Source organism: Erythrolamprus reginae, chromosome 1 (assembly GCF_031021105.1).
Source record: "Erythrolamprus reginae isolate rEryReg1 chromosome 1, rEryReg1.hap1, whole genome shotgun sequence".
In the NCBI taxonomy this organism is placed as follows: Eukaryota; Metazoa; Chordata; class Lepidosauria; order Squamata; family Dipsadidae; genus Erythrolamprus; species Erythrolamprus reginae.
The window spans coordinates 8,415,833-8,429,212 of NC_091950.1; the positions used below are offsets into that span (position 1 = coordinate 8,415,833).

Consider the following 13,380-nt stretch of genomic DNA (forward strand, 5'->3'; position numbering starts at 1 on the left):
TGGCAGGGAAATGGGGCAGCTTCAGCGTTCCCCACCTCAGGTGAAAGCAAAAGGGGGCGGGGAATTCCTGGGGGGAATTCCCATGCAAGCAAATGGGAAATCCCGGTGGTGACAGACACAAGGCAGGGGAATCCCCTCAGCAGTCAGAGAGCACAGGTGCAGTAAGAGAGCCCACAGACCCGAGCTCAGGTTCGTAAGACGGAAAGAGTTTTTAAGACGAGGCAAAGAAATCTGAAGCCCCGGGTTTGTATCTTGAAAAGTTCATATGACGAGGGTTTCGTAAGACAAGGTATCACTGTACTTGTATTTTTATATTGTTGTAAGCCATCCTGAGTGCTTCAGGATAGGGTGGAATAGAAGTCGTATTAATTAATTAGATAGACAGACAGACAGGCAGACAGGCTGGCACATACATTTTATGGGATGTTTTTCTAGAATCATTGTCTTTTTTTTAAGTTTTATCAACCTTATTATCATACCATCTAGACTTAGTTATATAATCAGCAGTTCCAAAATCTGTTAAAAATGTGTAATCAGAAAAGCAGGGGGAACCCATAACAACATAAAGTTAGCAACTCATAGGATCCACCCCAACTTCTCACCTTGTAAAAAGAGTAGGTGGGACATTTGTACCTCCAGACATGCATGGTGGCCTTGCATCACAAATTGAGCAGCATATAAATTTGTGGTGATGATGATCTAGACAAACAGTGATAATATCCTCTTAATGTAGCCATAAAGTACAATTAGTTAATCCAGATATATGTACAATATATCCTGATGAATTTTTCTTTTCTTTTATGCATACTGACAGCATGTGCACCAAGATGAAATCCTCATGTGTCCAATCACATTTAGACAAAAATGCATTCTATTCTATTCTATTCTATTCTATTATTTATTTATTTATTTTATTTATTAATCAGATTTGTATGCCGCCCCTCTCCGCAGACTCGGGGAGGCTCACAGCAGTAATAGTACAATATAAACAAATCTAATATTTAAGTTAAAGTTTATTTAAAACCCCAATTTAAAAACAAATCATACATAATAGCATACCATGCACAAATTTTATAAGCCTAGGAGGAGGGAAAAGTATCAATTCCCCCATGCCTGATGACAGAGGTGGGTTTTAAGGAGCTTATGAAAGGCTAGGAGGGTGGGGGAAACTCTGATATCCGGGGGGAGTTGGTTCCAAAGGGTCGGGGTCGCCACAGAGAAGGGTCTTCTCCTGGGTCCCGCCAAACGACATTGTTTAGTTGACGGGACCTGGAGAAGGCCAACTCTGTGGGACCTGACTGGTCGCTGGGATTCATGCAGCAGAAGGCGGTCCCGGAGATATCCTGGTCCGGTGCCATGAAGGGCTTTATAGGTCATAACCAACACTTTGAATTGTGACCGGAAACTGATCGGCAACCAATGCAGACTGCAGAGTGTTGGTGTGACATGGGCGTATTTAGGAGCGCCCATGATAGCTCTCGCAGCTGCATTCTGCACGATCTGAAGTTTCCGAACACTTTTCAAAGGTAGCCCCATGTAGAGAGCATTACAGTAGTCGAGCCTCGAGGTGATGAGGGCATGAGTGACTGTGAGCAGTGACTCCCGGTCCAAATAGGGCCGCAACTGGTGCACCAGGCGAACCTGGGCAAACGCCCCCCTCGCCACAGCTGAAAGATGTTTCTCTAATGTGAGCTGTGGATTGAGGAGGACGCCCAAGTGGCGTACCCTCTCTGAGGGGGTTAGTGATTCCCCCCCAGGGTAATGGACGGACAGATGGAATTGTCCTTGGGAGGCAAAACCCACAGCCACACACCCACACCCTAACCCCAACAGCCTCACTGGCACATCACTTCCACTGCTTCGCTGACTGGACATGGGGTGAAGATGTAAAGCTGGGTATCATCTGCATATTGATGATACCTCACCCCATGCCCTTGGATGATCTCACCCAGCGGTTTCATGTAGATATTAAATAGCAGGGGGGAGAGGACCGACCCCTGAGGCACCCCACAAGGGAGCAACCTAGAGGTCGACCTCTAACCCCCCCCCCACTAATACCGACTGCGACTGACATATAATCCATGTTTTATGACAAGTACCTGTGCTTGTCAAGGAATTTATGAATATTCTCCTTTTTTTACCATTTATTTATGATCTACTTTAGGAGATTACTTATTTTGTCATTCATATTTTTTTTCCAGACATATATTGCCAAGATATGCCTGACATATTTTTCTGAATCTTTTTTTTTCATTTTTGAAAACAGTAGTTAAACCTGCTCTACTAACTAAGGATATTTGCAAGTTAGACCTCTGTAAAAGAAAGATAAATCAGACCTAAAGGCTAATTTACCAAGTGTACTACTTTTGAAATGCCTGGGTGTAACCATTCTAGTTCCATCCTTTTTTGGAGAAGAATGAATTTTGCAATCTTTCTGAATACAAACTGTACTTGGACCAAAATGGAGACTTAACGGCTGACCTGAGTATCTTTACCTGGGTGTTTTTCCCCAGGCACAAATATGTGACAAACAAACTGGTGACTGTTGAAAAGCAGAGTCTTATTATCAACCAAGATAATATGTCATGGCTAAAGTGGCATAACAGGGTAAGAGAAATATTGGTGTTTTTCCTATATTTTCCAAAAGATTCTGACCCATTTCATCAGACTAAGCATATGCACCAGGGCTCAGTGTTGAGATGGGAAGCTGCATGAAAATGGTAAGAGAGGCCAATCCCTCAAGTACTAAGGATTGTGATCCATTTCTTCTTTGTCTTCAAATAGCAAATAAGAAGGCAAATTTATTCAAGAGTGCCTCAATAAGGTTTGGACTGAATTTGATGAAGTTGAATCAAGGCTAGAAGGAGGTCCTTTTGTTCCACTTTGAAAGAACCTTTGGAACTAGGATTTATTCTATCTTTCTGTCTGTCTGTCAGAATGTGTACAAGATACCATATATACTCAAGTATATACCTGTTATATACTCAAGTATATAACCTTGTGTAGAGGAGGTACTGATAACAGTCTATAAAGCCTTAGTTAGATCACACTGCATCCAGTTTTGGTCACCACACTACAAAAAAACTTTGAAATTCTAGAGAAAGTGCATAAGAAAGCAGCCAGGATGATTAGAGGACTGGAGATTATAATATATGAAAAATAGTTGCAGGAACTGAGCATGTCCAGTCTGGCAAAGAGAAGGACCAGGGGTGACATGATAGCAGTCTTCCAATATTTGAGGGACTGCCACAGAGAGGAGAGGGTCAGGCTGCTTTCCAAAGCACCAGTAGACCAGTTAAGGAAAAATGGATGGATAAGGAAAAATGGAAGATTCAACCTGGAAAGAAGGAGAAATTTCCTAACAATAAGAGCAATCAACCAGTGGAACAGTTGCCTGCAGAGATTGTGAGAGCACCAACACTTGAGATTTTCAAGTGGAGATTGGACAGACATTTATCTAAAATGGAGTAGGGACTCCTGCTTGAGTGGGAAGTCCCTTCCATCTCTTAGAATAAATAATAATAAATCTAATTATAGGGAAATTGTCTTGGATATTTGGCTGGGCCTAAGAAGTTCCCACACATAGAAAATTAGACAGCAGCTGGAAGAGATCTTAGAAATGAAACTCAATCTGAAACCCAAATTATTTTTGTTGGGAATAACCATTGACAAATACAAGAAAAATAAAGTATATTTAATGTTACATATTTTACCTGTGGCAAGGATAGCATAAGCCCAGAAATGGAAAAATAAAGATGCTCCCAGGGAAGAAGAAATTTTAAAATGTGCAGAGATGGACAGATTGATGTTAGAGTTAAAGGATAGTGTTGGGCGAACCCGTTGAAGTTTGCGTTCGGCAGGTTCGGATGAACTTGATGTCGGAGTATGAGTAGGTTCGCCGAACCCCAATCCCAACACCAACACCAATACCTCTGGCCCAGAAGGATTCAAGCGGGCGGTGGGCTGGAGGGGGAGGCAGGGATGGCTCTGGCTTGAGCCTCCGAGTGCTCCCCTCCCCCCCTCCCAGCCATCGCCTGCTTTAATCTGCCAGCCGGGATCCTGAAGTGCTAGGGGGAGGTGTCAGGCTCCATTAAGTGGGCCATGGCTGGCTCCCGGCCATCCCCCATTTGATGGAGCCTGACACCTCCACACCAGTGCTTCGGCTCCAGGTGGACAAGAGGGCAGCTTCAAGCGGGCGATGGCCAGGAGGGGTGGGGAGCACTGAGAGGCTCAATCCAGAGCCTTCCCCGTCTCCCCCTCCCACCCACCACCCACTTGAAGCCTGCTGGGCCAGAAGTGTTGGGTGAATAACCAGCTTCTCTAAAGAAAGAAATGTGTATCTCCCATCAATTGTAATGTAAAGACAGAAAGAAAGACAGAATTGCACTGCAATTGATGGGAGATACACATTTCTTTCTCTAGAGAAGCTAGTTATTCGACCGCCCCCTTTTCTCTCTCTCTCTCTTTAAAAGAAAAGAACCTGGTGGAAAGCTAGCCACCCCAGCCGAACTCACACTCCAGCCAATCCCAGGTGCGTAGCCTTCATCAGATTTTTCTCAGCTGGGCTTGGCATCCAACTTGTGGCTGCTATGTCTTCAGAGCCTGGAGCTGTCATGCAAGTCCACAAGTCTTAAAACTGCAAGTTGGAAGACCCTCAAGTTAGAGGTTGGGAGTGCAATGGACTTCAACTCCCATTTCTGAGCTAGCATGACTGGTAGAGGAATTCTTGGAATTGAAGTCCACAAGTCTTGAAGTGTCAAGTTTGAAGTTTGCAAAAGGTGTACATGGTTTTAAAAAGTATACATGGTTTTAAAAAGTATTCTGCTACACTGGAATTTTATTAAACCATATAATACTACACGATGTGGTTCAGAATGCTTTTTTCCTTGTTTTCCTTCTCTAAAATCTAGTTGCGTCTTATAAACCGGTGCGTCTTATACACCAAAAAATATGGTAATTAGATTTGTATGCAGCACCTCTCTGAGGATTCATACATCGCTCATACATTCTGCAGCAAAAAGATTCCTGACTTAACACTTTCTGAGGGACATGTTCACATGACTTTACCTCATCTCATTATAGTTCTAGAAACTGAACGGTCACTTTTATTTCAAGAGTACATCAGGATGTCAGGATGGTTAGTGCTTACATATATTCTTTGGAATCCCTTATTTTTCTGCTTAGACTCTGCCTCAGTCCAAATGTGTGGAAAACTGTCATCCTAGATTTTTCAAACAGAAGCGAGAAGGAGAGCCATTTTGCTGCTACGACTGTGTTCCTTGTCCGGAGGGGACCATCTCCATACATGAAGGTGGGTGACACCAAAGAAAAGGGAAGGCTTTCAGGAAGTGGATTCATCCAAGGCAATTTTCATAAAAGTTAAAGGATAGAATGAATCTCAACAATTTTTTTGTTTATTTTCAAACTGCATGATTTCTCATCAAAATGAAAAATAGTAATGATCTTGATAGGGATTGGGGAATATGGCATATTGGACAGGTTTTGCTGTTAGGAATTGTACTCCTGAGTGATATTTCATTGTAGGACCGTATAAGGTAAAAGTTGAAATGTATTACCATATATTACCATATAAGGCAATGTAGAATGTAAAGAATGTAAATAATGGATATAGATATTTCGATATATTGATGTGTATGTGTATGTGTATGTGTATGTATATGTATATGTATATGTATATGTATATGTATATGTATATGTATATGTATACGCATACGCATACGCATACGTATACGTATACGCATACGCATATGCATATGCATATGTATATGTCCAGACATTTGCTACTGCCAGTGAAAACAGTGCTTTTTAGTTTGCATGTTTCCTTTCACAATTATTTATTTGTCTGTCTGTCTGTCTGTCTGTCTGTCTGTCTGTCTGTCTATCTATCTATCTATCTATCTATCTATCTATCTATCTATTTATCTCATTTATTTATTTATTTCATTTATATGCCGCTTATTCCAAACGGACTCTGAGCGGTATAAATACAACACAAGTAAAAAACCTAGGAACATCTGAGTTCTTTGAAAGTTTTTTATTTATTTATTTATTTATTTATTTATTCAATTTTTATGGCACCCTTCTCCTTACACTCAGGGCAGCTAACAACATATTAGCAATAGCATTTTTTAACAGAGCTAGCATATTGCCCCCACAATCTGGGTCCTCATTTTACCCACCTCGGAAGGATGGAAGGTTGAGTCAACCTTCAGCCGGTAATGAGATTTGAACCGCTGACCTTCAGATCTACAATCAGCTTCAGTGGCCTGCAGTATAGCACTCTACCTGCTGCGTCACCCTGGCTCTCAGAGTTAGAGAATTGTCTCAGATCCATTTCCTATAAAGCATTATTGCAATACACTTTACATCAGCTTCCACTTGTGGATCACTGGAAGGTATCATAGTCCACAATGAGGTGAAATAGACAGTTATGGGTGCACCTCATCACATCGATATTACCATTGGTGCAAGTAGTCATTCCAGACTATTTGCAAGATCCTATCTTTCTCTTTCATCCAACTAAATTCCAGATGATAGGCATTCTCTGAATCCATCTGGAAGTGTTAGCCGCCCCGAGTCTCCGGAGAGGGGCGGCATACAAATCCAATAAATAAATAAATAAGTAAGTAAGTAAGTAAGTAAGTAAGTAAGTAAGTAAGTAAATAAATAAACAAACAAACAAACAAACAAACAAACAAACAAATAAATAAATAAAAATAAAAGAAGTTGCCTTTAAGATAAACTGATTCATTATTTACCTCTAACAAACTGGATTACCATGAAAATTCTACAGGATACACAGAACATCCTTTTGGTCCTAGGATTCCCCCCAATTTCAAAAATGTCAGCTTTGTACGGTTTAGAAAATGATATTTTTCCTACCTTCCTTTTGAGCAGATATTAAGAAATAAATTTTGCAAAATGCTTCTGGTATCATCTCTTATTCCAAAAAGATGTTGCTTGAAATGTAAATAACAGAACGTTAAGGAAATGTTGATTTTTTATTTTCTCAGATACAGAAAAATGCACCGAGTGTCCAGATGATCAATATCCAAATGTGGAACGAGTTCAATGTATCATCAAAATTATAACCTTCCTGTCTTTTGAAGAACATCTGGGCAGCATCCTTGTTTGTTTTGCCTTACTTTTCTTCCTAACTGTAGTCCTTGTGTTAATTACATTCATTCATTACCGAGAAACTCCTATTGTCAAAGCCAACAACCGAGACCTCTCTTACATCCTCCTGATCTCCCTCCTACTTTGCTTCTTGTCTCCTTTTCTCTTCATCGGTCAACCAAGGAAAGCCACCTGCCTTCTCCGACAATTGGTTTTCAGTAACACCTTTTCAGTTACCATTTCTTCTCTTTTGGCCAAAACAGTCACAGTGGTGTTCTCTTTCCTTGCTACAAAACCAGGCAACCAGGTGAAGAGGTGGTTGGGGAAGAGCTTGGCCAACTCCATCATCCTTTCTTGCTCTCAGGTCCAAATTGCCATCAGTTCCATCTGGCTGGGAGTTTCTCTCCCATTCCCTGACTTTGACTTCCACTCCCAGCCTGGAGTTATCATCCTGCAATGCAATGAAGGATCTGTTGTCATGTTCTACATCGCCCTCAGCTATCTGGGCTTTCTGGCTGCCATCTGCTTCACAATGGCTTTCCTAGCCAAGAATCTGCCAGAGGCTTTCAATGAAGCCAAACTGATTACCTTCAGTATGCTGGTCTTCTGCAGTGTTTGGATCTCCTTTGTGCCCACCTATTTGAGCACCAAAGGAAAATACATGGTGGCTGTTCAGGTCTTCTCCATCTTGGCCTCCAGTGCTGGTCTCCTGGGCTGCATCTTTATCCCCAAGTGCTATATTATCATTCTGAGGCCAGACTTAAATACAAAAAAGCAGATTATGACCAGAAAAAATGTAGAAATTTGAAACAGAAAAATATTGACTCGAATATTTTCAAGAGTCCAACCCTTGAATATGTTGCATGATGTTCTCCATATCTGTGTGGGCCAATGATTTTGCTTTGAAAAATTAAAGCACAATCGGACAATAATGTCCTCTATTCTTGTCCATCAAATTGCAAGATTGCCACTTTTAATGTATGAACAGAATAATCCTTGATTACCAAATTTATGCACACACAGAAATGTGTATATTGAGATTAGCTGTGATTAGTCAGCCACACACAAATATACTAACTTGAATTAAAGTTTACTTTGAGAAACAACATCTTCAGTTAAACAATATAAAGTCATACACAGATGGATAACCATCTGTCAGAAGTAGTGTAGTGTTTCCTGCCTAAGCAGAGGTTGGACTAGAAGACCTCCAAGGTCCCTTCCAACTCTGTTGTTGTTGTTGTTACATAATAAATCAGAATAACAATGTAAATATTACCAAGTACATAGTCTTTCTTACCAGTTGTCATTGTCATAATCATCAAAGAAAGATATCAAGCCTAAACACATTTTAGCTATAATATATCACTACAATATAGAGGATGCAGAGAATTGAAGAGCAAACCTAACAGTGAGTAGCCATCAATAGTGAGTAGCTTAGACAAAGAGAAACTGAGTGGGTGACTCATAAGCTATGAACCTGAGCTCCCTCTTGTGGCAGCCTGTAACACCTGCAGCCAATATATTGCCAACCTAACAGTTATGGACATATTCCTAACATTCTCCCTTTGGGTAGGTCAATATATAATACCTTACATCTTCAAACCATAGTTTTCATAACAGTCTTTGTGTTTAATTGTACCTTGTGCTTTAGTGAAATGGTCTGCAATGTTCTGTTCAGTCATGCAGTATTCTAAAGTAACCATTTTATTTTGAACACAATATCTAACATTCAAATATCACAAATCAGTATGTTTAGATTTTGTTTTTGTTGTACATACTCCTGGTCAGTTGGAGGATGATGAAGAACTTGAGGACTCTGATACAGATAGTGTTTATGAATTCGTGGTGGGCCCGGAGTTACAGGTAGTAGAACAGGTGGGATGCCAACCACAGGATGTTGCTATGAGTCCAGAATCTAGCGAGGAAGAATCAGATGTTCACTGGGTCGATCCTAAATTCAGAAGGGTCCAAAAACATAAGGAACAAGTGTTTGGAAGAAGATATTAAGGGGAGGAATGGGTTAAATACTGGAGTGATGTATTTGGTACGTCAGGGGGTCAGTGGGGAAGAAGGGTGGAGTTTCAGTGTTGTAGAACAAAAATGGAAGGTGTTCCCGTTCGGCTTCCAAGCAGGCAAACTCATTCTGTGTTATTTTCTAGTCATTTCTGCTGGTTTTGAATCATGCTGTGAGGACATAAATCTTGGTGCATGGAGGAGGCTGGGAGGTATGCAAGAGGAATGTAATTAGGAGAGATAACGGGAGAACAAGAAATGTGCTAGTATGAACTGTATTTTGAATACGGAAGGAAGATAATGAAGATGGACTTTCTTTGTTTATGAAATACTGCATTTAGTAAAAGTTATTTGTAATAGCTAAAATTCTACCAGAAACCAGAACAGTTTTAACAGCTAAACTGTTAGCCATACTAATTGCAAATTTATTGTCTTCATACACAGTAAATGGCTTGTGTGCAATAATTCCTATATCCTTTAACAATACACCACTTCTGTACACATTAATGATAAAAGTTGACAATTCTGCTTCCATAATGGATAAACTGTATGTATTACTATACCTATAATTGATTGTAAGCGGTTGAAAGTATAACAAAATTGTAAATTAAGTGAATAACCGAAACCAATTTTCTTATATTACCATTCGTATTAGCCGTTGAATTAATTCACTATAAGATGTGTTTGATGGACATGTACAAAATGATTAATTAATTGATACATTTTTTGTTTTGTTTTGTTTGTCTGTGTTCTTTTTCTTTTTTCTTTATTATGTATGTTACATTTCATGTTTTCAATGTTTTTTTATGTTTTGTTTTTAATGTAAATAACTCAATAAAAATATTTTTTTTAAAAAAAGAAATCAAACCAACTTTCTCTCTCCTAAATAAACAAATATCAGCTATGCCAGCTTTAAAATCCATAGAAACTAATTCTTTTACAATTTATTTATTTATTTATTTATTACTTAGATTTGTATGCCGCCCCTCTCCGAAGACTCGGGGCGGCTCACAACATGTAAAAACAAATCACTTAATATATTCATAACCTGATCGCTTTAAACCATAAAGACTTTTCTTTAATTTCCAATAACCAGTTTTAAACAATAAAATCTTTTAAACCTAATGGCTTTTCCCCCCCATATAAATCGTATATTGTAAAGATGCATATAGATATGCAGTTTCAACATCTATATGATTTTTTATGCATTTATTTTTGGCTGCCCAAATTATGCAATCGTTGGGCCACTACTGGATTTCCACACTAGTAGGAACCCACCTCTGCAGCACATTGAACTGCACCTGGAAGAAACCTGGCAGCTGGTATAGCTCATGCAACAGAAGTATAATATGGGTGAATTGAGCAATACACTTGATTGTAAACATTATTTCATTTTGGATCAGCTGTAGTTTTTCTCCTGATGTTTCTCAAGGTGGAAAACTCACCCTGTGAGGTCTGTCTCATGGATAGAGAAATACAGGTAATCTTCAACTTATAACCATAATTGAGCTCATGCTGTTAAGTGAGATGTTTGTTAAGTGACTTTTGCCCCATTCTACTATCTTTATTGCAAGGATGCATAATGGCTTATACATTATTCATGATAACCCATTATTTATTTATTCATTCATTCATTCATTCATTCATTCATTCATTCAATCATTCATTTACTCATTTATCTATCTATCTATCTATCTATCTATCTATCTATTTATTTATTTATTTATTTATTTATTTATTTATTTATTTATAGAGTTGAAAGGGACCATGTGGGTCATCAAGTCCAACCCCCTGCCTAAGCAGGAAACCTATAGCATCCTAGCCAAATGGCAGTCCAATTTCCTCTTTAAAATGTCCAGAGTATTGGAGTTCACAACGTCTGCTGGTAGGTTGCTCCACTGGTTGATCGTTCTGACCATCAGGAAGTTCTTCCTTATTTCCAGGTTGAATATCTCCTTGGTCAGCTTCCAGCCGTTGTTCCTCGTCCGGCCCTCTGGTGCCCTGGGGAATAAAGTGATCACCTCCTCTCTGTGGCAACCCCTCGTATACCTTTAGACTGCTATCATGTCCGCTCTGGCCCTCCTTTTCTCTAGGCTATCCATTAAATAAGGCTAATTCAGTTTATGAAAATGGAAAGCCTCACAAAGCAAGCTGAGGCCGAGGCATGAGGGTGAAGCATGTGATCCAGCCCGTTAGTATGTCTCGGTGCAGCCCTGTGCAAAACCTTAGACATATTCTCAGCAGAGTTGTTGTTGTTGTTGTTGTTGTTGTTGTTGTTGTTGTTGTTGTTGTTATTATTATTATTATTATTATTATTATTATTATTTAGATTTGTATGCTGCCCCTCTCCGCTGAATCAGAGCGAGTTATTGCAGTGGTGTAATCTAGCCAATTAAAGACACAGACTTAGTATTTACAATATTATATTAATATACATACAACATATAGGAGCAATAGATTAAAAACCGCACACAGCTAGAATAATACAGAATCACAAGATATCTCAAAGTAAACTCCCCCACAGGGAAAAGTACTGGTGCCCTCTTATGGCCAAACAAGTCAAAGTTCTTTAAAGACATATTACATCTTTACATTGGTAGCTTACTATATGGCAACCCCAAAGCAGGTGAGTACCATGTACTAACACAGCCTGCCGAACGCACTGGCAGCCCCCAACTCATTGGCCCACTCAATCCCACCATTTGTTTTTGTTTCCCTGCAAACATTCCGGCAGTACATGGCAGGTGGCTGTGTGGCCACCTTGCATTCCAAATCTCATACCTCCCTCCATGCATCTGATTCCACCTGCTGCTGGTGCTGTTGTCGTGAGGCTCTGTCCACACTATCCAAATTTCCTCCTCCAGCTCTGCTGAATATGTGAGTCAGTCCTCCCATCCACCACCCCAAGAGGCAGCTGGGACTCCCCTTTCCACTCTGCCTCACCTGAGTCCAGTCCCAGAGCTGACCAATATGCCCTGCACCCACATATCTTGGGGCCCCACAACCATGTCACTCCACATTATACCCTGTTTTGCCTTCAACCCCCCCCCCCCTCCAGCATGAACCGCACTGTCCCTTAGCCCCCTGGCCTGGGCAAAGAGAGTGAGCAGGAGCTTGGAGCAGGATGCAATCAGGCCAAGGCATCCCCTTAGGGAAATGGGCTCGGCTGCAGATTCCTGGCCATCTTCAAACTCAAGAGTTCGGTGTCTGCTGCCCAGGGCAGAGACATGAGAGGGTTATTGAGTCTTCACCAATGGGTCAGGACCTATCGTCCACCCTGTTCCCATCCTGTGACATGAGAGTCATCAATCTGGACATGCCCACCTTGGCCAGACCGACTCAAATAGCCACAACAACCCAGCCACACCTTTCCCCAGGCTCCCCCCAAGGGATGCAAAAATCCAGATCTGTCATAGAAACATAGAAATATAGAAGACTGATGGCAGAAAAAGACCTCATGACCCATCTAGTCTGCCCTTATACTATTTTCTGTATTTTATCTTAGGATGGAAATATGTTTATCTCAGGCATATTTAAATTCAATTAGTGTGCATTTACCAACCACGTTTGCTGGAAGTTTGTTCCAAGGATCTACTACTCTTTCAGTAAAGTAACATATTCTCATGTTGCTTTTGATCTTTCCCCCAACTAACTTCAGATTGTGTCCCCTTGTTCTTGTGTTCACTTTCCTATTAAAAACACTTCCCTCTTGAACCTTATTTAACGCTTTAACATATTTAAATGTTTCGATCATGTCCCCCCTTTTCCTTCTCTCCTCCAGACTATACAGATTGAGTTCATTAAGTCTTTCCTGATACATTTTATGCTTAAGACCTTCCACCATTCTTGTAGCATGTCTTTGGACCCGTTCAATTTTGTCAATATCTTTTTGTAGGTGAGGTCTCCAGAACTGAACAGAGTATTCCAAATGTGGTCTCACCAGCGCTCTATATAGCGGGATCACAATCTCCCTCTTCCTGCTTGTTATACCTCTAGCTATACAGCCAAAAATCCTACTTGCTTTTCCTACTGCCCGACCACACTGCTCACCCATTTTGAGACTGTCAGAAATCACTACCCCTAAATCCTTCTCTTCTGAAGTTTTTGCTAACACAGAACTGCCAATACAATACTCAGATTGAGGATACCTTTTCCCCAAGTGCATTATTTTACATTTGGAAACATTAAACTGCAGTTTCCATTGCTTAATGTTTCCAAATGTAAAATGTC

At 40.4% G+C, this 13,380-nt stretch overlaps 1 protein-coding gene across 1 annotated transcript in view; it reads left to right on the forward strand.

The window, feature by feature from the left end:
- The window catches only part of LOC139157271 (vomeronasal type-2 receptor 26-like), a 30,192-nt gene extending 22,247 nt beyond the window's left edge, over positions 1-7,945 (forward strand). The window contains exons 5-7 of the mRNA XM_070733930.1: positions 2,395-2,607; positions 5,185-5,311; positions 7,035-7,945. Coding sequence (XP_070590031.1) covers positions 2,395-2,607; positions 5,185-5,311; positions 7,035-7,945 — 1,251 coding nt within the window. The remainder of the gene's footprint in view (positions 1-2,394; positions 2,608-5,184; positions 5,312-7,034) is intronic.
- The last annotated feature ends 5,435 nt before the right edge of the window (positions 7,946-13,380 follow it).